General features: G+C 35.8%; 1 protein-coding gene across 8 annotated transcripts in view; it reads left to right on the forward strand.

Annotated features, from left to right (window-relative positions):
- The window catches only part of ANO3 (anoctamin 3), a 496,934-nt gene that overhangs the window by 295,394 nt on the left and 173,653 nt on the right, over positions 1 to 27,887 (forward strand). For all 8 annotated transcript variants that reach the window (XM_086340919.1, XM_086340918.1, XM_086340920.1 and 5 more), the window contains one exon: positions 6,722 to 6,840. In XM_086340919.1, coding sequence (XP_086197045.1) covers positions 6,722 to 6,840 — 119 coding nt within the window. The remainder of the gene's footprint in view (positions 1 to 6,721; positions 6,841 to 27,887) is intronic.

Consider the following 27,887-nt stretch of genomic DNA (forward strand, 5'->3'; position numbering starts at 1 on the left):
AAATTACACTTCCAGAGATGGCTCTAAAGTTTATGTTGCAATCTTAGTAGCCTCCTATATTGATCAGTCTCTTTTGTTTTGAGCTGGTGCTGGTTTACTAGCAACATTTAGAAGACTTACTGGATTCCCACTTGACTCAACAAAAGTTTTTATCATAAATCATATTATTGGTGATTGGAAAAGAGATATTTAGATTAAATTTTAAATTGTACATTGGCATACTTAAGGTAATTACATTGTTTCTTCCCCACTTAGGCTTTAAAAGGGAAGATAAGGTTTTTTTGTTTGTTCCAAATTACATAATTTGTTTTGCTGATTCTAAATATTTGAGTTGTGAATTTAAGAAAAACCAAAGGAAGGAAATATATAATTCTTCAATATTTATGTGTACAAGTCACATTTTGTTATTGTCCTTCAGTCGCTCAGTCATGTACATTTCTTTGCAACCCCATGGACTGCAGCACGCCAGGCTTCCCTGTCCTTCACTATCTCCCAGAGTTTGCTCAAACTCATGTCCATTGAGTGGATGATGCCTTCCAACCATCTCAACCTCTGTTGCCCCCTTCTCTTCCTGCTCTTAATCTTTACGAGCATCAGGGTCTTTTCCAGTGATTTAGCAATTCACATCAGGTAGCCAAAGGATGGAGTTTCAGCTTCAGCATCAGTCCTTACAATGAATATTCAGGATTCATTTCCTTTAGGATTGACTGGTTTGATCTCCTTGCAGTCCAAGAGACTCTCAAGAGTCTTTTCCAGCACCACGGTTTGAAAGCATCAATTCTTCGGCGCTCTGCCCTTTTTATGGTCCAACTCTCACATCCATACATGACTACTGGAAAAACCATAGCTTTGACTAGATGGACCTTTGTTGGCAAAGTGATGTCTCTGCTTTTTAGTACACTGTCTAGTTTTGTCATAGATTTTCTTCCAAGGAGCAAGCATCTTTTCATTTTATAGTGGCAGTTACCATCTGCATTGATTTTGGAGCCTAAGAAAATAAAGTCTGTCACTGTTTCCATTGTTTCCCCATCTATTTACCATGAAATGATAGGACTGGATGCCATGATCTTAGTTTTTTAATGTTGAGTTTTAAGCCAGCTTTTTCACTCTCCTCTTTTACCTTCATCAAGAGGCTCTTTTGTACCTCTTCACTTTAGATTATTCTGTTTAATCCTTGGAATGAAAAGATTTTATTACCCCAAATTTTCATATTAAGGAACTGACTCACTGCCACTCAGCTAATAAATGGCATAACCAGAATTTAAACTTGGCTTTTATGGAGCTAATATTAGTTATCCTTCCATTACATCAAGCTCTCTGCATTAACATACTAATTGATTTTCTTAAGCTTGGAGAATCTTGGTTTTTGTTTGTTTGTATTTTATATAATGGATTTATTGAGTTACAATTCACCTTGACCATACAATTCACCTACTTTAAGTAGTGGGTGAAAACTCAGTGGTTTTTAGCATATTCTCAAAGATATGTACCCATCACCACATTCAATTTTAGATCATTCCTGTCACCTCAAAAAGAAATTCCATACCTATCAGCAGTCAGGTTTTACCGTAATTCAGTAATTCAGCCCTTTTTATTGCTGAACAAAATTCTACAATATTGATTAAACCATATTTTATTTATCCATTCATGAGATTATGGACATTTGTATTGTTTTGACTTTTTCGCTATTATGAACAGTGCTTCTAGGAACATTCATGTACAATTTTTTTTGGTGAAATTATGCTTTCATTTCTCTTGAGTATTATACCTAGAAGTAGAATGCAAGATCATGTGGTGACTCTGTTAAAAAATTTTAAGACCTGCCAGACTGTTTTCCACAACATCTTCACCATTTTTCATTCTCATCAGCAGTATATAAAGATTCAGTTTCTCAACATTCTCATCAGCACTCTTTTTTATTATATACATCCTAGTGAATATGAAGTGGTCTCATTGTGGGTTAGATTTACATTTCCCTGAGCACTAATCATGTTGAACACCTTTCATGTTATTTTTTTCCTTTGAACCTCTTGTATGTTTTTTCAAAGAAATGTCTGTTCAGATTTTTTGCCCATTTTCAGACTGGGTTGTTTGTCTATTATTCAGTTCTAAGAGTTGTACATACATATATACAAGTCCCTTATTCGATATATAAATTGCAAACATTTTCTCATATTCTGAAGGTTGTCTCTCTTTTTTGATGGTATTCTTTAAAGTACATTTTTTTAACTTTGATAAAATCCAATTGTCTACTTTTTAAGAGTGTATGTCTTTCTACCAGTTAGCTACTGGAAAGCAACAGTAGTTTCATTTGTCATAATCAAAATTACCTGTTTTCTACTATACCAGACAGATGTTAAATGTTTTTGTTTTTTGAAAGTCTGTTTTTCTTAGTTATCAAATTTACTGGATTTTAAGACACTAGCAATTGTGAAAAGCATCATCAAATTAATAATCAATTTTAGGAAATATGGACTGTTGCTCTTGTTCAGTTGCTCAGTTATGTCTGACTCTGTGACCCATAGACTGCAGCATGCCATGGTTCCCGGTCCTTCACTGTCTTCTGGAGTTTTCTCAAACTCATGTCCATTGAGCCGATGATGCCATCCAACTATCTCATCCTCTGTTTTCCCCTTCTCTTCCAGAACTCAATTTTTCCCTGCATCAGGGTCTTTTCCAGTGACTTGGCTCTTTGCATCAGGTGGCCAGAGTATTGGAGCTTCAGCTTCGTCATCAGTCCTCCCAATGAATATTCAGAGTGGATTTTTTTTAGGCTTGACTAGTGTGATCTCCTTGCTGTCCAAGGGACTCTCAAGGGTCTTCTTCAGCACCGCAATTCAAAAGCATCAATTCCCTGGTGCTCAGTCTTCTTTACGGTCCAACATGGACTGTTGACCCCATCCTGATTTCAGAAATGCTAAAATGTGGGGGAAAAGCATCTTAAGACAATGAAATATATATGGTATTGTAATTTGGTGCTGTTGAAATTATTCAGTTTGTTTGAAATTTAAATGATCTTTACCACGTGGGGCATATTTCACACAAACACAAGGATCTGTGTCCTCGATAAGAACCAAAACACATTAGTAGGTTTTGTTTATATTTCAGATAATTCTTCTAATGGAAGAGGGATTCACTTTATTAATCATATGCAATGTGGTCCTCTTCATTGTCACAGATGTTTATTGGCGTTAATACCAACGGCAGTTTTTTTTTTTTTAATTCTGCTATTTATGATACGCATAAACTTCTGGCAAGAATAGTAGAAAAAGGTCTAGGGTGAGGGGAAAACTACCATTGTTCTGTCAAAATAAGAAAATGTTTCACATTCTTAACATATTGTAGTTGTCACTTTTTGTCCTTAAGTTTGCATAGTATCACAGAAGTTTCATCATAAGGGAAAGTATATTTGAAATGAAATATATCAAAATTAAGAAAAACAAATTTTAACTTAATATTATATTTTAAACATTTCTATAAGTTTTCAGCCTGTAAAATTAGCCATTTAACAGTTGGAAAATATTGCCACATATAAGTGTACCATCTACTCATCAATTTATTCAACAGATACTAAGTGCTTCAGATCAGATCAGTCGCTCAGTCGTGTCTGACTCTTTGCAACCCCATGAATCGCAGCACGCCAGGCCTCCCTGTCCAACACCAACTCCCAGAGTTCACTCAGACTCACGTCCATCGAGTCAGTGATGCCATCCAGCCATCTCATCCTCTGTCGTCCCCTTCTCCTCTTGCCCCCAATCCCTCCCAGCATTAGAGTCTTTTCCAATGAGTCAACTCTTTGCATGAGGTGGCCAAAGTACTGGAGTTTCAGCTTTAGCATCATTCCTTCCAAAGAAATCCCAGGGCTGATCTCCTTCAGAATGGACTGGTTGGATCTCCTTGCAGTCCAAGGGACTCTCAAGAGTCTTCTCCAACACCACAGTTCAAAAGCATCAATTCTTCAGCGCTCAGCCTTCTTCACAGTCCACCTCTCACATCCATACATGACCACAGGAAAAACCATAGCCTTGACTAGACGAACCTTTGTTGGCAAAGTAATGTCTCTGCTTTTCAATATGCTGTCTAGGTTGGTCATAACTTTCCTTCCAAGGAGTAAGCGTCTTTTAATTTCATACGAGATGCTAAACAGTAAGCTAAATAATGTGTATGAAGCAGTGAACAAAACAATCAGCTCACCAATAGCACTTAAAGTGGGAAGAGACAGATGATCATCTATCAGTACTCTCTCTCTACATATATACTTTTTTCTTTGTCCTTTATATAAGCACCAACACAAATATATGCATGTAGAGAAGGCAATGGCAACCCACTCCAGTGTTCTTGCCTGGAGAATCCCAGGGATGGGGGAGCCTGGTGGGCTGCCGTCTATGGGGTTGCAGAGTCGGACACGACTGAAGTGACTTAGCAGCAGCAGAGCATGTACATATTCATTATATATATATATATACACACACATATGTGCATATGCAGATGATATATATATATATATACATATATATAGGATAAACATATACCACGTTTATAAAATTATGCTTTGTGCTAAATCAACACAATTTGCTTAAGGAGCAGACATGGTGATAAGAGAAAATGAGGAGTCAGAATTCTGGCCTGTGTTGATGGAAGAATTGAGTTGCTGTTTATTAAGGTGGCAATGGTTTCTATACTTTAGTGCCCATAGGCTTGTTGAACATGCTTGTGAAAATAGATTTTCTTTCTTTCAGATTATGACTTTAGGAATACCCTCCAGTCTTTCTGTTAAAACATATTGACACGTTTTGTTCCTAAAGTTTACTTATTATGTTGGTACTTGAGATCGAACCCATGTCTCCTGCATCTCCTGCACTGGCACATAAATTCTTTACCACTGCATCACCTGAGAAGCCCTTACCTAAGTCTTGGGAAACATTATAGCATGTTCACAAACATCAGTTTTGGCATCAATCGGGATGTGTTTGATGTACCCCTTTGGAGAAGGAAACGGCAACCCACTCCAGTATTCATGCCTGGAAAATCCCATGGACCGAGGAGCCTGGTGGGCTACAATCCATGGGGTTGCAAAGAGTCGGACGTGACTGAGCAACTTCTGTGTGTGTGTGTGTGTATTAATGGTTCAGCAACTTTGCCATGCTACTTAATTTGCATATGCCTTAGTTTATTTATCATTGTGTAGATAAAAACCATACACACTACTAGAGTTGTTACAAGGATTAAAGGAAATTATATGTGTAAAGTTTCTGGCTCTTAGTATACGCTCAGCAAATATTAGCCATCCATGAGTGATAGCTATTATTAATAGGTACACAGGTATAGGTCAAATGTCTGCTGCTGCTGCTGCTGCTAAGTCGCTTCAGTTGTGTCCGACTCTGTGCGACCCCATAGACGGCAGCTCACCAGGCTCTGCCGTCCCTGGAGTTCTCCAGGCAAGAACACTGGAGTGGGTTGCCATTGCCTTCTCCATTGTGTGAAAGTGAAAAGTGAAAGTGAAGTAGCTCAGTCGTGTCCGACTCGTATCGACCCCATGGACTGCAGCCTACCAGGATCCTCCATCTATGGGATTTTCTAGGCAAGAGTACTGGAGTGGCTTGCCATTGCCTTCTCCGGGTCAAATGCCTAGAGCATGTTAATGTAATTGGTAGTTAAGTATATCCTAAGGTGTATAATGATCTGTTCGTTCTTAGTTTATACTGTGACTAATAACTTGATACTGCTAGCTATGCCTCACATGCCATATGTTATAGTAGATTTTAAGCATTACTAATAAAAGAAACTAATGCATTAGTATAAATAAAATTTTTTGTTACAATACTGAGTCACATGACTGAAGTCTTGAAAGAACTATGTATAGTTTTCTGTGTTAAAATTTGTTAATAGGTTAGCGACAGATTGAATAAAATAATTACAATAATTTCATTGGATTTGTTTGAAAAGACTAAATATTTAGGAATCTGTTTTTTAATTTGGAGAGCTCTTTGTATCACCTAGAACACAAAGTCTGTGGAATTGTCACCAGTTCTTGGTGATGCTTGCAACCATCATGGGTATTTTCTATTTTATACTCGTTTACTTTGATTCTAGCTTGCTCATTATTCATATAATATGCACATATAGTTTCTTATATGTGTTACCCTTTTTGATTTTTCCAGTGGTAATTACCATATTTCAATGTTTTGCTCCTTTTTTGCTGTTGTGGTTTCATTTCAATCTCCTAATACTTTTTAATCTTTCTTGTAAAATTTGTTAGCATTTCTTATATGATTTCTTAGACTTCTTATTCTTTTAAGTCAAGTTCATATTTATAAAACAGAAATTTAAAAAAATGACCAAAAATCTGTAGTCTTTTTAATTAAGCAAATAAATGTGTAAAATTTGCCTTAAAAAGCAAAATTGTACTGAATTCTTACAAATATCTCTATTTTCAAGTTCAAAAGAGATAACAGCCAGTTGCATTTGCATGACTTTAACTTTGTTTTCAAAATGTTTAAGTACACTAAATGACAGAGATGCATTTTATTTTTTCTGAAAGTTACTGGCAAGATTCTGTATTATTACCTTTTTTTGCTTATTTATTGGATATATGGGTCATATGAAAATGATACTTGGTTAAACCCTGAGAAAACATGGAAAAAAAGAGGTTATTATATTTAAGGAGAAAGAAAAGAAAGAAGGATAAAAATGGATGTAATTTTCTCTTTTTCTTTTCTAGACCTAGGAAAAGATAAGGATTACACGGATGAATCAGAGCATGCTAATTATGATCGATCTCGCCTCATTAAAGACTTTGTTCCTAAAAATAATTCTGAACCGAAGCCCAGATTACCTAAGGTAATGCAAACTAAACGATCTATAAGTCACTGGGGACTCTAACATCTAAATCCATACAGTTCTTTTGAATTTCAGTTGATATTTCCTGGAGAGAATAAGGCTGCACAGGACTAAAACTGAAAAGTTATGTGTAGACATCATATCCATTTATATTGTCAAACAGAATTTTATAAACATTCTGAAGCATAAAATTATTCAGTAATTTTTTAGAGGTTTATTCCATCTTCTTGTTTTTTGAAGGACACCATGGTTTAATGAGAACATGAATTTTATTATCAAGTGGGCCAATATTTGAATTGCAGTTCCAATACTTATAGTTGTGGTAACTTGAGCAAGTCAATCAAACTCACTTAGCCTTGTTTTCATCATTTGTAAAATTATAATCATGTTGTCAGCTTGACAAATTTTTTGTTTTTCTTCAAGTTTTGTTGAGATATAATTGACACAGTGCTTTATAAGTTTAAGGTATACAGTATAATTATTTGACTTACATACATCATGAAATGATTACCAGAATAAGTTGAGTGAACATTCATCGTCTCATATAGATACAAAATCAAAGAAACAGAAATACATATATATATATAGTTCTTATAATAAGAACTCTTAGAATTTACTCTTAACAACTTCCATAAACAGCATACAGCAATGTTCATTATATTTACTATGTGTATCATCCATGGGGTCACAAAGAGTCGGATACGATTGAGTGACTTTCACTTTCATTTTTCACCATATAAAGATATAATGTAGTTATTGACTCCATTGCCCACACTGTGTATTTCATACCCACGACTCAGTTATTTTGCAACGGGAAGTCTGTAGCTTTTCATCTCCCTTACTTCTTTCCTCCCCTCCTCACCCTCCTCTCTGGCCATCACCTGTTCACTTGTCTGTCCTCTCTGTCTATAATTCTGTTTTATATTTATCCTCTTATTCCCTTTTTTAGATTCGACATGTAAGTGAAATCATACAGTGTTTTTCTTTCTTTCTCTGCCTGACTTACTTCAGTAAGCATAATGCCCTCTGGGTCTCTAGGTCCTTCCGTGTTGTCACAAATGGCAAGATTTTATTGTTTTTATGGCTGAGTAATATTCCATATGGGCTTCCCTGGTGGCTCAGAAGTAAAGAATCTGCCTGCCAATGCAAGAGATGTGGGTTCAGGCCCTCAGCTGGGAAGATCCCCTGGAGAACCTTTTTAGTTTGTTGATAGTTTCTTTCACTGTGCAAAGGATTTTTAATGTAATGTAGTCCCATTTGTTTATTTTTTGCTTTTGTTTCTCTTGTCTAAGGAGACATATGTAGAAAATATCATTGAGATTAATGTCAAAGAGCATGCTGCCCATATTATCTCCTAGAAGTTTCATGGTTTTGGGTTTGCATTTACATCTTTAATCCATTTCTAATTTACTTTTGTGAATGGTGTGAGAAAGTAGTCCAGTTTGACCTTTTTGTATATAGCTGTTTGGTTTTACCGACGTCCTTCACTGCAGAGACTGTCTTTTCCCGTTGTCTGTTGTTGCCTCCTCTGTCACAGATTCATTGTTCTGTTCCACTGATGCATGCGTTTGTTTTTGTGCCAGTAACATGTGGTTTTGGTTACTTTAACTTGTAGTATAGTTTGAGATCATAAAGCACGATTCCTCTAGGTTTGTTCTTCTTTCTCAAGATTGTTTCTGGGTATGTGGGGGTCTTTTGTATTTCCATACAAATTTTAGAATTATTTGTTCTGCTACTGCTGCTAAGTCACTTCAGTCATGTCCGACTCTGTGCGACCCCATAGACGGCAGCCCACCAGGCTCCCCCGTCCCTGGGATTCTCCAGGCAAGAACACTGGAGTGGGTTGCCATTTCCTTCTCTGATGCATGAAAGTGAAAACTGAAAGTGAAGTCGCTCAGTCATATCTGATTCTTCACGACCCCATGGACTGCAGCCTACCAGGCTCCTCCATCCATGGGATTCTCCAGGCAAGAGTACTGGAGTGGGTTGCCATTGCCTTCTCCGTTATTTGTTCTAGTTGTCTGAAAAATGCCATTGGTATTTTGATAGTGATTGTGTTGAATCTGTGGAAGGCCTTGGGTAGTATGATCATTTTACCATTATTAATTCTTTCAGTCCATAAGTATGGTACTAATGTATCTTTCCATCTGCTTATCTGGTCTTTAGTTGCTTTCATCAGTGTCAGTTTTGCAAGTATGTCTTTTACCTCCTTAGATAGTCTTATTCCTAGATGTTTAATTTTTTTTGATGCAACTGCAAATTTGATTTTTCTTAAAAATTTCTGTTTCTGGTAGTTTGTTTGTTGTTAGTATATAGAAATACAACATATTTCTGTACATTAATTTGTAGCCTACAGCTTTACAAAATTTCATATCATCTGCAAATAGTGACAGTTTTATTTCTTCCTTTCCATTTTGGATTCTTTGTGCCTATTTTTATTCTCTGATTGTTGTGGCTAGAACTTCCAATACCGTGTTAAATAAAAGTGCTGAGAATTATCAGCCTTCTCTTGTCCCTGAACAAAAGCTTTCAGCTTTCCACTGTTGAGTATGATGTTAACTGTGGGTTTGTCGTATATGTTGAAATATGTTCCCTGTATACTTGTTTTGATGGGAGTTTTTATCATAAATGGATGTTGAATTTTGTCAAATAACTTTTTCTGCATTTATGGAGCTGATTATATAATCCTTATTTTTCAGTTTGTTAATGTGATGTATCACACTGATTTGCAGATTTTGAAACATTATGAAAGGTTTCCATAACAACTTGGATGTTGAGAATATTGTGTTGAAACTATAATTCATCAACAAATCACTGGGTTGGGGTTCAGTTTTAAAAATCTCTGGTTCCAGAAATCCCACCATCCCTCAAAATTCTTTTGTGGGTTCTTCAAAGTATGTGAATAAAGTCATCCAGCACCAAATACCATCATCCCCTTTTGATGCTTTCCAAGACAAATATTGACTCAGTCCAACTTCACTTCATTTTTTCTTAAATTGCTTATTGATTAAAGTGGGAATACCTTAGTAAAAGAAATTTGGATGTTAATATAAGGAATGACTTAACTTTTAGTTGTCACTGCATGGACAATAACTGATAATCATTTCCTTGAAAATATCTTTTTCTGTGATATTTGATTTGGTTTGGCCTGGATTAATTTTACAAATCCCTTCATTTGTCACCATCAGTGTGTTAGTGACAAAATATGGCACAATTTAAATCTTACTGTTATATTGATTCTGAGCTGTAATAAGTAGACACAGAAATAAATATTTGTGCCTGGTTTATTCATTCATCTTTGGTTTGGTTTTGTTAAGTAAGGATACTATTTTGTGCTGATATTTCTTGTCTTCACTAATCGGTAGTTTATCTCCCAATGTTTACTTCATCTGCCTCTCTATGTACTATCTGATTGGTCCTGTGGATGTTTGGAGAGTCGAGTGGCTCAATGGTCAAGAATCCACTTGCCAATGCAGGAGACACAGGTTCAACCTCTGGGTTGGGAGGATTCCCTGGAGAATGAAATGGCAACCCACTCTAGTATTCTTGCCTGGGAAATCCCCTGGACAGGGGAGCTTGGTGGGCTACAGCCCATGGGGTCACGAAGAGTTGGACATGATTCAACAACTGAACAATAACAAACAACAACTATCTCTAAAGCATTGTTCCAAGAGACTTGAGCCTGAGAGAAGCCATAAGAAAAACTGAGGAAAAGCAGATATTCTACCTTAAGATACTTTGAGCACCAATGAGTAGGGACACAAACATGATATGCTTAAAATAATTAAAAAATGAATTAAGATTAAATAAAATTTGTGTTATCTGCTTCTTTAAAAATTAGCACATGCCACCATGTTTTCTTCCCTTTATGATTTCAGTCTCTTCATTCTAATGCTTTCCTTCCCTCCTCTTTGGGCTTCCCTGGTAGCTCAATCAGTAAAGAATCTGCCTACAGTGCAGGAGATCTAGGTTCGATCCCTGGATCGGGAAGATCCACTGGAGAAGGAAAAGGCAAATCACTCCAGTATTCTTGCCTGGAAAATCCCATGGAAAGAGGAGCCTGGTGGGCTATAGTCCATGGGATCACAAGAGTTGGACTCGACTTAGCAACTAAACCACCGCCACCAATGATACCTTCCACTCTATTTCTGCTCAACAGTCACCAATTCCCAAATCTCTAAACTAGACTTGAACTTTAGAATATTCAAGTTAAGAAGAAATAATTAAACCTGCATACATATTTTGTTTTTTTGACAGCAAAATAAGAGAATGATGTGTGATGATGGTAGTATACCACAGTCGTCCAGTCCAGTCATCCTAACCTAAAGTCCTGTTAGTTCTATTACACTTCTAGTCAAATTTGAAAATGTAGTGCATCACCTGGAGGCTTTTGGATTCACTCTTCTGGCTTCTATGAAAATATGCCCACTTTCATCCATTTTATAGGTTAAGGTGTAGCACAAATCCAACTTGAATAAATAGTTTTATTCCAAAAGAAGAAAAAAGATGTTTAAAATACATTTAGCTAGGCTACTTGCTTGCAAAGCTTATCTATAAATGAAAGGCAAAATAATCTTCTTAGGTGTATTCTTTGTGTACATTTATCAGAGAGAACCTCAAAAAAGCAATGACCTATATATCTATTGTTTGAACAAGCATCTGAATAACCTTAGTTTATAAATGCTGTTGCTGTTCAGTCTCTCAGTTATGTCCAACTCCTTGTGCCCCAAGGACTGCAGCATGCCAGGCTTCCCTTCAGTATTTACCTTCAGTGTTTACCAGGAGTTTGGTCCAACCCATGTCCATTCCATCGGTGATGCCATCCAACCATCTCATCCTCTGTCGTCCCCTTCTCCTCCTGCCCTCAATCTTTCCCAGCATCAGGGTCTTTTCCAATGAGTCAGCACTTTGCACCACGTGGCCAAAGTATTGGAGCTTCAGCTTCAGCATCAGTCCTTCCAATGAATATTCAGGACTGATGTCCTTTAGGACTGACTGGTTGGATCTCTTTGCAGTCTGGACTCTCAAGACTCCAACACTGCAGTTTGAAGGCATCAATTCTTCAGTGCTCAGCTTTTTTATTTTTCAGCTCTCACATCCATACATGACTACTGGAAAAACAATAGCTTTGACTATACAGACCTTTGTAGGCAAAGTAATGTCTCTGCTTTTTAATATGCTGTCTAGGTTTGTCATTGCTTTTATTCCAAGGAGCAAATGTCTTTTAACCTCCTCTTTAACCTTCAGCAAGAAGCTCTTTAATTCCTCTTCACTTTCTGCCACAAGGGTGGTGTCATCTGCATATCTGAGGTTATTGATATTTCATCCCATCATTAAATAATATGCATATATATGTGTGTATGTGTATGTACATATATTTTAAGTTGGCTCTTAGGAAATTGACAACATTCATTCACTTGTGACCTACAAAATAGCAACTTTCATATGGTTCAAATTAGCATGTATTGATCTCTGTGTATCTAGTTGTATGGCTGAAGATCTGTGCATTATGTTATTTGCTTGGGATAACTGTACTGGTTGCAACCTGTCGCATGGATATTATACAGTGTAACTGATATTTTATTTCTTCACAAAAGTTATTCAATTACATTTTAGAGATGAAAAAACAAGTTTATAAAAAGTCAGCAGAAAAGGAACAAAGATTCACAGAGGAAAATGATTCCTAATGTAAACTACATTGTAAATCATGACAAGTGTTAGATTACAGAAAACAAATAAAAATTTCTAACAAGATTTGCCATCAGCTATAAAACTAGGTTCTAGGAAATAACTCCAAATGTGTCAAAGTGGTGTCTAACATTGAATTTATGAGGACTCCCTGTTGAGTTTATCAATAGTAAAAACAAATAAATAAATATAGAAATCCATCTGACTAGTTTACTGGTTATTGTATAGGTAAACTATACATCTGCTTGAGAATTTGTTTTGAGAGCCATTGCGCAAACATTCCCTGAATGATCTTGAGTCAGTGTGGTGAATTTTGCTTTGACGATATATCCACTGCTTCTGATAATTTTGTAAGTCAAATATATCTGTAAGATACTATAGTTTGCACTAGAATTATCTTCAGTAAGATGAATTATTTCTTTAGAATGTTTTCTTTAAGTTATTAACTTTAGGCATGTATCATTTACACTAAAAGTCTTTAATATTTCAGAGATTAAACTCATGTGATACTGATATCTAATATGATAAAATGATATTGATAAGTTAATAGGACATATTTTTAATTTATTTTTAACCCACTCTGTCCCGCAGGACAGAGGACAAAGAAAGATGGCAAATATGGACAGGTCTTGCTATCCATGTAGTGGGATGCAGTTCAGGAGATGGGCATGCATATAAACGAAGAAAGCTAAGAGGCTTTAGAAATTAGAGATGATACTAGATATGGGATAAGTCTAGATTTATCTAGCCTCAAGCTGTATAATAAAAGCTGTATTTAAATATCTCTGGGGCTTTGCAGTAGCTACAAAATTGGCCACAGCCCTTCCCTTTTCCCTATACCTACAATATTTTCAATGGAACTTTGCAGGTTCTCTCATCCAAGAGGTACACTCTTACTGGACTGGCCTCGGGCTTTGCTTTGATCAATAGATTGCCTGCAGAAGTGACCATGTCCCAGTGCTGAACCTTGAACTTGAAAGATCTTGCATTCCCATTATTCCCTCTTGGGACTCTGCCTCCATCATAGGAATGTCAGAGCCATCCTGCAAGAGGATAATAAGGCCGTGTGGACTGAAACCAGGGAGTCCAGTTGTCCCCGCTGACACAGAGACGTGAAAGAATCCAGCTAGAACCCACAGAAGGTCTAGCTGAGACTGGGAGAACTACACAACTGGGCCCAGGCTGCTCACAGATTCCTGAGCTAAATAAAAAGTATTTGGGGCTGGTTTATTTATCCACAATAGATATTGGAGCCATAAATGTTAGAGGGTAGCGTATTTGCTGGCACCAATGATTGTAAATGTAAAGTGAATTCTTTCTCACTGGAAAGGGAACATGTGCAAAATTGTCCCTGAGTTTTCCACACATACCCATGTTATCCATTTAATTCTATAGAGCCCAAGAATATCTTAATGTCATAACCTAAATCATGAGAAATCTAGGGCTCTAACATTTTCTTAAATTATCTTTTTTTAATAAAACTCTATTTACAAAAGTAGTTTTTTTGTACCTTTGAATCAGTGAAGAATTCCAAGATTACCTTCCATTAAACCATATGTATATTGTTAGTAATGTTCCAAACACCCATTAAAATTGGTGAGGAACTAGCTTTTTTAAAGGCAAGTTTATTTCCTTTCTAACATTTTGACAAAAAGACTGTGTCACATATATGTAGACAAGAAAAATGAGGGAGAAAATTAATAATGTGATTCGAGAAAAGAAGCAATTCTATGGATTTATAGACTGGAGCACCTGGGCAGACTGCAAGCAAAGTTTTAGAGGAGAGAGGGATTCTTTTTAAGATTATTTCAGTAAATATTTCCTCTCTCTGTCTCATTAGTATAGAGAGAATTATGAATAACACATGATGATAAGGTCCTATAACCAACTGGATGGTTCTGAGAAACAAAATCCCTTTCTGCATCAAGGAATCATATACTTCATACCAGTGGAGACTTCTTGATGTGGACAGTTTACAGAAAATGTCTGTGATTAATCTAGGTTAAAAGGAACGAAGCTGTGAAGCAGAATCAGTGGCTTGTGTACTAGGCATTAATGAAGAGTTTACTGCTGCTACTGTCCCTCAGGATGCCAAAAACAACTATAGAAGTTGCTAATAATATCTGAGAATATATATCTATATTTCAAATTATAGTGACTCCCCCTCTTAAGAGACTTTGGGTATCATATTAGACAGAAAAGGGGTTATAGACCAGGAAAATCTTGATATGAATATTTTAGCAGTTCATTAAATTTGAATCACAAGGCCATTCAATTTGACTGTCTACTGGCATTGGCAGATGATGTTCATCTTTAACTAAATTGGTAACAGAAATAGTTTTCTGTTAACGCTGGAGAAGCACAGATCATATAATGGTGATGGTGAGCCCGATGGTCTCTATAGTCTTCTACAGTGTACCTTTCCCATGGACATTGGCAGTTGTTAACTCAATTCAATGGTTCTTTGTCTCCAAATAATGTATAGGTGTTAATATTCTGAATTTGCACACTTTGCCCCAGTAATTGTAAGATAATGTTATTTTAAAATACAAGGTAAATGACTAAACTTGACCTAGTATGGCTGTTTCAGCTAATGAGTATACATGAAATTAAATACTAATTATTTGCATTTATTGAGATAGTTTCTAAAGAAAATGCTAATATTTCCCTAACTTAGGACTTGAGATAATACTTGTTTATATTTAATAATTTCATCGTGGGAAACTGTACCCTAAATATTTAATTTTTATGTAAACCATGGGACATGCAGGAAATCATTTTGGTTTCTTAATGTTTTTGCCGGTATTTTAAATTTATATTCTTCCCTAGTTTTAAAAAGACTCCTTTTTAATCAGTCTAACAAATAACTGATCTTGTCTGCAGACTCTTTGATACTGAGGAGAGCATTATCTTCCCTGTGGCCATAGAAGGCATGTCCCTCTATTGTGCTGTTTAATCACTTACCTTGACCCTTAAAGCCCTCATCAGAAAATGATGAGGGTGTGTTCTATACTTGCTAATTGCTAGTGTTTATTTTCCCTAAGATTTAGCATAAGATTTTCTAGAACCCCTCCACATTATCTATGAGTTGTTTAAACCCTAATGTGTTCATGTTTTCGTGTATGTATTGTGATAAAAATATCATTTCAAATTGTAAAGACATCAATCTTTTGAAAAATGTGCAAATGTTCTCACAGTAACTGATCAGTAATTTGGAAGAGGTTAAAATGTTTTCAGGCTTCCTAGGTGGTGCTAGTGGTAAAGACCCCTTCTGCCATCACAGGAGACATAAGAGATGTGGGTTTGATCCCTGGGTTGGGAAGATCCCCTGGAGAAGGGCATGGCAACCAATCCAGTATTCTTGCCTGGAGAATCCCACAGATAGAGGAGCCTGGTGGGCTACAGTCAGTAGGGTAGCATAGAATCAGACACGACTTAGTACGCATGCAAAATGTTTTCAGATGCCTACCTCACATCTTACACCAAAATGAGTTGAAGAACTAAATAGTTAACCAATTCAAAACTGTACGTGTAAAAATAAAACGAGCTTTTTTTTTTTTCCTAATCACAGACTGGAAAAATGTCTTCTGTAAAGGGATTTTCTACACAAGCAACAAAATTAATCATGGAAATCTTGATGGAGTTGACTAGATACTTACTAGTATCAAAATTACAATAGCATTAAGAAGAAAGAGGAACACATGTATACCTGTGGCGGATTCATTTTGATATTTGGCAAAACTAATGCAATTATGTAAAGTTTAAAAATAAAATAAAATTAAAAAGAAAAAAAGAAGAAAGAGATAAACTTAAGATTCTACATATAGAATATACTAGAATATACCAAAGTTTGGTTCATATTCTTAGTCTACAAAGACATCATAGTAATATAATTGATAAATGCACAAGTAAAAAAATCATTAAAAAACAATACAGTTTTAACATGTAAAGTGATTAGCAGTGATTAGCAGAACTAGTAATTGCAGAAATACAAAAGTAAGCAATTTTTTAAACCAAATTATAATTTTAAAAATAAAACTCAGAATTGATACTACAGACTGTCACTTTAATTTTTTATTGGTAGATATGTATGTTGATCCAAATTTTCTGGAAAGTAATTTGACAATAACAATTAAAAACCTTAAAATAATCTTTCCTTTGACCCACTTCTAGGAACTTATTCAGAGAATGTAATTAGATGTTAGCCCAAATAATTGTTTAAAGATGTTTCTCACACTGTAATTTGTAAGGGAATTGTGGGGGAGGGAATATAAAGTGCTTAAATGTTCAAGAGTAAAAAATGAAATTAAAAGCAGTAATGCCTTTAAATAAGGTGATAAAAAATGAGTCCCCAGTTATTTAAGGATGATGTGAAATAATCAGAGTGTATAATTACATAATAAGAAAATGGTTCTAAAAAACAGTATATGCAGTTTGATACCATCTATATACAAGTAATATAGCTCTTTTTCATAAATAAAATTATTAGCATTGTGTACAAAAAATTAAACTGGTCAAATTCACATGACTTAAAGTTTATTTCACATATTCTTATATGTAAGCTATTAAGTATTACACTATTATAATTCCTATTTTAAAAAATCTCACACAGCTAGTAAATGGGCAGATGCAGAATTTAAAATAAGATGGTTCTGTTTCTGACAACTGCTTTTCTACTTTGCTATATTGGTGAGATAAGAGCAATTCAGGACTTCAGCTTTTCAATATGTTAACTGTCATTAAACAGAAGTGCACTCTCTCTCTATATATACACATATATATATAATCTAATTCTCATAATAATGAAAGTAAGTAGTAGTAGTAGTAGTCTAATTTTACTAATGCAGAAAATAAGATTTAAAGAGGTAAGTTTTTTGCCCAGTCTCTGAACTAGGCAGGAACAGAGTTGGACTGTAGCATGTCTCTTTATCTTCAGTACTCTATGCTTTTCTGACTTCAGCTTAATAGTTAACTATAATAACATACTCATATATTAATCATATCTTTCAAAAATCCTAAAATGTTGCTCTGAAGTAGGTAGTTATGGACAGGGAGGCCTGGTGTGCTGCGATTCATGGGGTCGCAAAGAGTCGGACAAGACTGAGCGACTGAACTGAACTGAACTGAACCCTCTACATCCCAGGAGTGGACTAATCTGTTTGTAATTTACTCTTGTATCAACAAAATAAAAATTTGTAGGGAGTTTGTTACAGACTTACTATTTCTAGCAAAAGTAGCCAAAGAGGAGGATGTGTATACTCCTTGGTGTTACATAATAATCAGTGATCTAAATGTTTTCAAATGCATCTGCTACACAGTATGGGAACTACCCTTGTAAACCAGGGAAAAAATAAACTCCACAAAACTCTGCTGCTGCTGCTGCTAAGTAACTTCAGTCGTGTCCGACTCTGTGCGACCCCATAGACGGCAGCCCACCAGGCTCCCCTATCCCTGGGATTCTCCAGGCAAGAACACTGGAGTGGGTTGCCACACTCCTCCACAAAAGCCCCTACGGCTATGTCTAGAGCTGGAGGCTAGGAGATCAAGAGACATTTAATTATGAGAGTAGATTTAGGTGAAGGATGGCTTTGTTGGGATTGTTGTCTTTTTGTTTCCTTAAAGACTATGTGGGGAAAATGTGCCTATTTAGGAAGTCGTCTTATTTCATAAGCGATACAAGAAAACAAACAAAATGCCATAGATGTTTGCTCTCTCCTGGAACTAATGTCTTGGTAATTAGACACAGAACAGGCTTCCTCAATCACCAGCTTACTGGTTGTCCCCAAGAGTATTTAGCTTATCTTGGGAGATTTCCTAAGCCTCCCTGGAGGACTTTAGCTCTAAAATGAAAGCTGCGATAACTTGTCTGCAGAATTGTATATACGTTTATGGGACATGAAAGCAAATTTAATAAATTAATGTGTGGGCACACCAGTTAAATGGTGCAGATAATTCTTCTGCTTGATATTTATACAGTCAGTCAATGATAGGCTCACATCAAACTTTCTCTCTACCTGCTGAGATGCGAGGGCAGCCAGTGAAATCACATCAAAAGTAATGCTATTTGAACACAGTTGAAGTCAAGTCTACTTCATTAATCTCCTAACTTGAGGCTCTCCAGGTTGTTGGAACATTAATAAAAATAACATTAAATAATTACAACAGCTAACATCTATTAAGGATCCTTCAGAGATTTTGTTGATGACCTACATCCATTTATACTTGCAACTCTTAAAAAGTTGGGTATATTTTTACCTGCTTTTCAGAGGTGAGGAAATGGAAATTGGGAATGGCTAAGTATCCTTTTATCATAAAGCTAGGTAAACAGTCGGCAGGAAGTCTATAGAGGCCACCTCACTGCTAAGCGCTGTGCTGTACTGAACAGCGTTCTGGAGGTGTGAGACAAGTCCATCAAGTGGTTAGAGAACATGTTCACCTCACTCAGGAATTCTCATGTTCCCTAGGGACCATGGATATTGTGCTTTTGTCAATGTTTTCTGCTTAAGAGGAAAGTATAAAATTGAGGTTCCTATGCTCAAATCCTAATAAACTGTGAAATACTCACCCCTTTTCTGCTGCTCAGAGCCCTTCACCGCACCATGCCCTTTGCCTCCATTCACATTGGCCTATAGACTCCTTCTTGCCACCAAATGCATCCGTCAGAATATGACCATTCTGAGCCACTATCACTATTTGAAAAGGGAAGAAAATATCAACAAGATTAAGTACTCTTGTATTTATTAAATAACTTCTGAAACTTGTAGAATTAAAAAAAAAATTGTCTTGTGACCGTTGACTTCTTTGCAAGGTGCAATTCAAGATTCCAGGTGAGGATCCCAGCCATGGAGACCTGCATGATTTTATTAACCCCTTGATGACACAGACAGTGTAGACATCGGGATTACAGTAACCTTCCATTTGTCGTTTAAAGGTTTCAAACTCTTGTGTGATGTTAAAATGTTCTGTTATGTGGGATTAACTGGAAAATCCATTCTTAGTATGCTGATTAATTCAGGGCAGTATGCATTAAGTGGCTGATTCTTAGTTCACTGTCTTGTCAGTCTCAATTACAAGCTATCCTGTGGAGGTTTCCTTGACAGAAATAAATGTAACCTTCTGTTGCATTTCATCCTGTCAGTGTTCATCACAGATGGGCTAAATTTTCCAATTCGATTTATTCATTTATTTATTTTTTTTTTAAGGTAACAATTACTTCTGTTGCTTTCAGGTTACAATCACTTCATCATTTTCATCGCAGAGCCAATATAATACAATGTCAAGTAATAGATATAGGATTTTTCAAAAGCTACTAATGGTTCTGTTTTAACTTTCTCCAGTGAAAAAGAAAATGTGGCCATTTACATGAACTGGAAAAAAATATATAGCCCCACTCAGCTATCAAAAAACATTACGTATAAAAATAAAGTTCACCAATAAAAAAAGTTTTTGTTTGTCAGACCACTATTATTCAGGCTGAAATATACCTCCCACCTTTTATGTTAATCTGCCCAACTAATTCAAATAACCTAAGAATATGCAATAGATCATTAAAAATTGACAGTAAAATCATCAAAATGTCACTGACATTATATAACTAAATGCCATTTAGATGAATCATACGCAGACACTATTAAACAATGACACATGAAGGCAGCCCCCTTAAAATAAACCACTCCCCCTTAAAATAAAGTAATTAAAAAAATACAGAAGTTCTTATAAAAAGATGATGTGTTATCTTTTTCCCCCTTTTAATCATTATTCAGATTCAGGCATTTAAAGAGTTGTCTAAAAACCCTCCAGTCAAATGCTTTGTGCAGCGTTCAATATGTAACACTCTAGCTAATGGAAAAAGCAGGCGGTGGAAGGGAGAACTTTCTGTTGTCAAGCTGAAGAGTGCTTCAAAGAAGATTGTCATTTGAAACTCTGTTGTCAGCAATGAAGGATTCCAAATGCCGCTGAACCCAGAACTCTGACTGTGGTATGTTTAAATAAGTATATTTAAACATTAGGAATTCTATTTTACTTTTTTGTTTCCTTAAAAATATGTAAGAAGCCAACAAAGAATTATAGGCATTGATTGCAGAATAGTAGATGAGTGTCTCTGTTCTTTCAAATACTAGAAAGTAGATGAGTGTCTCTGTTCTTTCAAATACTAGAAATGTATTTTTAAAAATAAGAACTATATCATCTAAATGGATATATTTTAAGCATCAGTGTTTATCTCACATAACAGATGCTGCCTCTCTGAAGTTTTGGCTATTTTTAAATGCATTTGAATTTTGGTTTCAATGAAATAGGTACTCACAAGTTCTACTCTAAAATTTGTTCTTCATTCAAAATATTTATAAAGTATAATCACTTACAAAAGGATGTCTTTTTAAGATGTTCTTAAATTATTTTTTATACAAGGTATTTTAGTAAATAATATCAGTCAAAGTAGAATGTCTGAGAAAAAAAATCTGAATTTAAAGAAGCATGTCTTGTAACATTAAATGTTAAAAAACTGACACAACTATCAAATTAATTTTGTTTTAAACTAGGGAACAAAATGTTTTTCAACCTACTGTATTTTTTCATGCATTTAAAGGTGATAAAATTATTTTTGTCCCATTCTGAAGGCTTTCATTTCTTTGTTTAAAAATGTCAGCTCCTTCCCTTTGGAGATAAGAGATTCAACTTCTAAATCTCCATTCAAGGTTAGATCATCTAAAATAGATAATCACTGATATGTAAATACGTGTTCTTTAAAAAAAATAAATACTTAAAAGATTCATTTTATAGTATATGAAATATAAAAATCAATGGGGAGGAAAAGTATGCTCAAATGTATTCTCTGTCAATTATTCCCACTAAGATTATATTTAAAGCTCATATGTTAAAAAAATAAATGTTTATTTCATTGAGAACCCAGTAGAAAAACCATAGTCTACCCCATCATAATCTGCTTAGAAAGGTTGGCTTTTGGTTTTCATTAGAACACCCAGAACACCTTTGATTTTGGCAAATAAAAATGGGTGGAAAGAGAATAATATGATAGTCTTAAAAACCAGCACTTAGTATAATATAGTGCCTGTTACATCATAGAGATTCAACCAGTATTTTGTTTCTCTCTTCCTTTTGGTTCCTTTTTAACTATTACAAAGAAAACTTATAATTGCTTCATAATTTTTATTCTTTCTATGGATATCTGTCTTATTCTGTGGTATTTAGAGTCACACTTAGTCCAGTGATAGCAGGTCAGGTAATTCAAGTGTTTTGAATCCAATCTGAGGTTCCACCTTCAGTGATTAATTTTCTGTCTTCTTTGCAATTCCACTTATACTGTGTTGCTCAGTGAACCAGCTCCATTTCATAGGATACTCCAAATGTTAAAACACTGATTCCCCTTAAATAAAATAACTAAAGTCACTAATGCAAAAATTCACCTCCAGTCCAGGTTCGATGCACGATGCTGGATGCTTGGGGCTGGTGCACTGGGACGGCCCAGAGGGATGGTATGGGGAGGGAGGAGGGAGGAGGGTTCGGGATGGGGAACACATGTATACCTGTGGCGGATTCATTTTGATATTTGGCAAAACTAATACAATTATGTAAAGTTTAAAAATAAAATAAAATTAGAAAAAAAAAATTCACCTCAAAGACCAAGTGCTTGATACATTATTCAGAATAATTCATTGTATGAACCATCTTGAGAAAAGTAGGAAATATGTTCTTCCATAATTATACCTGATTTTAACTGAATTAGTACTCAGCCATCAGTAGGAAAGTAGCTTTACATTTGAGGACTTTTTGCAGAGAAGAGTATGTGCTGCATAATTTTACTTGATTTTATAAGAATTATGTGTATTTTATAACCTTAAAAGCAAAATTATAAGCAAAACTTCACTAATTGTCAGGTTAAATATTTTTTTAAAATTATCTTTCAGCATTTTTTTTTTCAATAAATGAAAGACGACATTTGGTAATACTAAAGTTTCAAATTGCAGAAGGAAATGGCAACCCACTCCACTATTCTTGCCTGGGAAATCCCATGGACAGAGAAGCCTGGCATGCTATAGTTCACAAGGTTGCAAAAGAGTCAGAAATGATTGAGCACATAGACACACACAGAGGTTCAGATTTCACATTCTAAGGAATTTTAGCTGTGGCAACTTTCAAACAAAATATGTTTCTTTTTCTAAACAGATACCTTGCAACCGTGGTTGTCAAGCTGGAAACATCAAAATCACCTGTAGGGCTTGTTAAAAAAACAGGTGACAAAGCTCTACACCAGAGCTTCTGATAACAATAATTCTAGTTGAGGCTGGAGAATTTGTTTTCCTAAGAAATTCTCAGATGATGTTGAGGTTGCTGATACTGGTACCACATTTGAGAACCATTCCCTGACATCTTCCCTTAATATCTCCAGTGTACTCTCTTTTTTGAGAGCCTGCCATATGCCAGACCTTATACTAAGTCTGGATATTTCTTGATGAATAAAACAGGCAGAATTCCTACCCTTGCAAAGCTTGTAGATGTCTAATGGAGGAGTCAGAAAATAGATAATAAACTAACAAGTTAAATAGCTATTTACAAGTTGTCATTAAGTGGGTCATTAAATAGTGAGGGAGGCTACACAGGGCAATCAGGGAGGTATTAACCTCTCAGAAGGTATCAACGCCAAGAACTGCAAGATGAGAAGTCAGCCGAAGGAAGAGTGGGAGAAAGAGGTATTCCAGGCAGAGAGGTGCCTCTTATGAGGGCCCTGGAATGGGAAAGAGCTTGGTGTGTTTGAGAAACTGATACATAGCCTGTGTGGCAGGAACACAGAGACTGAACACCAGGACGGCTGAAATGAGAGGAGAGAGAGAGGTAAGCAACACTCCATTCAGGGGCCCTTCCACCGGGAGTCTGGATTTCATTCTAAGTTCAAAGAGTTTTCAACAGATTTCTGTTTTCCTGAGATCACTTTACATGAGAATGGGCAAACAGTGATGAGAGTAAGGTGATGTTAGAGCAGTTCAGTTGAAAATGATGGTGGTGTAGCCAGGAGTGCTGGCAGTTTCCAACATCAGAATACATGTATATGTATAACCATAGAGATGATAGTTACTAAAAAATCACAGTGATGTTGCTTATAGTGACATGGGAACATGTCAAAGAGGGAAAAAAGCAAAATAATTTTGTTTGAAAGCAAAATTATACTTGCATGTGTGTAAAAAGAGTCTTCAAGTATCATACTGGGATTAGAGGTGATTTTTTATTCCCTTTATTTTGTATACACTAGAAATGCATATTATTATAGAATTTCTAAATTCACATGTATCAGTGAAAAGAAAACACTGTGACTTTGAGAAGACAGCCATAGGTTGAATGACTGAGTCATGGGTGCACATACATAGACACTCCAAGCATTATACAAAATATAGTGGCTACAAAATGAATAAGGTATAGTTCCAATCATCAAAAGGCTTGTAGTTAGTTGGGAAAGATAAGAATAGGGACATAAGGGCAACTCTGATGGAAATGTTAGAGTGCATAAGTATCGTCCTTTCTGTTCTTTGACAGCCTGTTTAGATACCAGTTTCTTCCAAAACAATCACAACCAACACCCTAATGGGTCTTGAGTAACTCCCCCACTTGCATGACCTGTGCCTTTACCTGCAGAGTTTGCTTCCCCTTCTTCACATACCACTTTTTAAAGACTATATTTAGAGCAATTTTGGATTTACAACAGGATTAAAAGGGAGGGACAGAGATTTTCCGTATGTCCCTACCCTCACACATGCATATAGTCTTCTGCATCACCAGCATCACTCACCAGAATGGTACATTTTTCACTAACGATAAACCTACATTGATACTTCATAATCATCCAAAGTCCACAGTCTACCTTAGGTTTCACTCTTAGTATTGTACATTCTATGGGTTGAATAAATGTATGATGATGTATATACATCAATATAATAACATACAGATCATTTTCACTGATCTAAAAATCCTCTGTGCTCTGACTGTTTCTCTCTACCTTACTCTGGCCCCTTGCCAGCAACCACTTTTCTTTTTATTAGTACTTCTGTTGTTCCCATAGTTTTGTCTTCTCCAGAATGTCATATAGTTGGGAATCATGCAGCATATAGCCTTTCCAGATTGTTTTGTTTTACTGAGCAATATCCATTAAAGATTCCTCTAGCAGTCCATGGGGTCACAAAGAGTCAGACACGACTGAGCAACTGAACTGAACTGATGTCTTTTCATAGCTGTATAACCCACTTACTTTTGGTGCTGAATATTGTTCCATTGTCTGGCTGCGCCACAGTTTATCCATTGACCTGCTGGAGGACGTCTTGATTGCTTCCCAGTTTGAGCAATTATTCATAAAGCTGCTGTGAACACGCACATGTAGGTTTTTATGTGGACATAGATTTTCAACTCTTTTGGGAAAATACCCAGGAACACAATTTCTGAATCATATAGTAAGAGTATGTTTAGTTTTATAACAAACCCCCAAATTGTCTTCTAAAGTAGCTATACCATTTTGCATTTTCAGCAGCAATGAGTGAGAATTCATGATGCTCCACATCCTCACCAGCATTTATTGTTATTAGTGTACTGGGTTTTGGCTATTCTAATATATTCGTAATGGTACCTCACTATTGTTTTCATTTGCATTTCCCTGGTAGCATGCAGTGTGGAGCATCTTCACATATACTTATTTACCATCTTCTTTGAAGAGGTGTATTTTCAGTGATCACATGCCATTTTTAACTGATTTTTTAATATTGAGTTTTAGGATTTCTTTGTTTACTTAGGATAACAGTTCTTTATCAGATATGTCTTTTGAAAATATTTTCTCTTATGCTTTGTCTTCTAATTCTCTTGATATTGTCTCTTTCCAAAGCAGAATTTTAATCAGGTCTAGCTATACATTATTTCTTTCAGGGATCATGACTTTGGTGTTGTATCTAAAACATCATCACTATTTCAGAGGTCATCTAGGTTTCCTTCCAGCAATTTTATAGTTTCATGCTTTACATTTAAGGCTTTGATCCATTTTGAATTATTTTTGTGAAGAGTGTAGTCCATCTAGATTAGTTGTTTTGTCCTGTTTTGCATTTGACTGTCTACTTGTTTTAGCACTATTTGTTAAAGAGAAGACTTTTCCTTCCTTCTCCAGACAGTCACTTTATCTTTCTTCTCAGCTCTTGTGCTCACCCCTCATATAGTCCAAATCACATCAAATTGTAATTAACTTGTCTTGCTATCTGTCTACTTGACTAAATTACTCTCTCAAGGATGGGGATTATGGTCTCTTTTTCTTTGTAATTACATCAGCACCTTGCACAGAGCCTGCCTCATAACAAGAACACACAATAAACTTGTTAAATAAGTGAACATAAAGAAGAATATTAGGAAAACATTACAACTTTCAGTCAAATAGAGTTATGATTGTGGCCTTAAGAGTTAAGATAAAGTTTATGAAAAAGTAGGAAATCAAGCTTATCTTTGAAAATGGATAAAAGTTTTGAGTAATTTTACTTCTAGGATTTATATGAATAAAACAATTAGAGAGGTTAATAGGGATGTATGATATTCAGGGATATTCACTGAATCATGATGAATCATGCCAAAGAATAATTTAGCAAATATAGCCAAAATATTCTTCAATGAATCATTACCATTTACAATAAGTGTTAGTTGCTCAGTTGTATACTGGCTCCTCTGTCTATGGAATTCTCCAGGCAAGAATATTGTAGTGGGTTGCTATTCCCTTCTCCCGGTGATCTTCCCAACCCAGGGATTGTACTCAGGTCTCCTGCACTGCAGGCAGATTCTTTATCATCTGAGTCATCAGGAAAGCCTATTCTTCACTAGAATAGGCTAGAAGAATAGTCCTATTCTTCACTGGAAGGTAAATAAATGAAAGAACTGTAAAACTGAATACTGTTTGGGTATTAAACAGTGCAATAGGACATAGCCACCTTGCATATTATATATCAGAGAAGTGTATACGCATCACACATACAGTTGCATCTATATCTGTGGACTGAGAGAGGAGAGAGTAAAAGAGAGCTCTGAATTTGAAACAGCAGTCACCTCTGAGCAACCTTAACTTTGTCTTCATTTTGTAGCAAGCATGCAGATTATTGTGAAAGTGAAAGTAGACTTGGAAAAAATGGAAAGTGCCATTGGAGCAGACGAAGGCTGGGGCATGAACAAAAGTAGGGTCTAGACTAGTCATGTATGTGCAGTGATCAAGATAAGAGACACACATAGCTAGAGCACAGAGTGTGGGAGAAAGGGCCTGTGGAAAGACTACAGGTAAGGAGGCAATATGGATTATACAACAAGTCTTATTCATGAGCCTTTGTTGCCTCATACCCGTAAATGCAAATGTTTGTGATGTCATACACACATTTACAAAACACATCCACGCACGGAGTGGATTAATTGACCAACTGAGCATTCAGACAAATGGACTCTATATTGTCACTTAACTGGACAATACATGTAACTCCTTACATAAATGACAGTATAGACATTTCAATTTATGTAATAAGCTCCTCAGTTTGATTCTGAAGGGCAGGTATGGCATTGGAGGATCTCTTGTGTAGGGATGTTGGTCTTTTATATACTTGATAGTAGTACTAAAAATAAAAATTGAAAATAGTAACAGTAATTCACTATGTACCAGCACAATTCTAAATTTCATATGAATATCCATTCATTGATTCCTTATAAATATCTGGGAAGGTATTTATAAGGAATCAATGCCCTTAAAAGTAACAAATAATATGTGCTAAAGAGTACATGGGACTCTACATAATAAGCATATGTGAAATAGGTATGATTCTTATCACTTTATAGATATGCATCTTAACAATATAATAGTTAAGAACATAGCTCCTGAATTTAAGACACGTGAATTTGGATTTGGTGCTGCCTTTTACATGCTGTGTTGGAAAAGCTGTTTACATTTTCTTTGCCTCAGATTTCCTGTCTGTAACATAAGGTGGGAGAGCAGTAACAGTTAATGATACCTACTTCATAGGATATTTATAAGGAATCAATGAATGGATATTCATATGAAATTTACAATTATGCTGGTGCATAGTGATTTATCAATAATATGGACTATTCCTATTATTATTGATGGGAAAATTGAAGATTTGCAAGATCAAATCACTATTTCAAGGATTCACAGTCATAGTAAGTGGCAAGGTTGACTTTATCCCTTTTGTGGTCTAATTCTGTGCTGAGAAAGGGAGGTAGATTGAGATTAAGGGAAAAAAAATCCAAGAGGAGGAGCAGGTACTTAGAGGTTTTAGGACTGTAGGAGAAATAAAAGAAACTAAGAAAAAATGCTCCAGAAGAAGAGC

This window comes from Bos grunniens, chromosome 15 (assembly GCF_055505025.1).
Source record: "Bos grunniens cultivar Pamir isolate PY7600 chromosome 15, Bosgru_T2T1.0, whole genome shotgun sequence".
Lineage (NCBI taxonomy): Eukaryota > Metazoa > Chordata > Mammalia > Artiodactyla > Bovidae > Bos > Bos grunniens.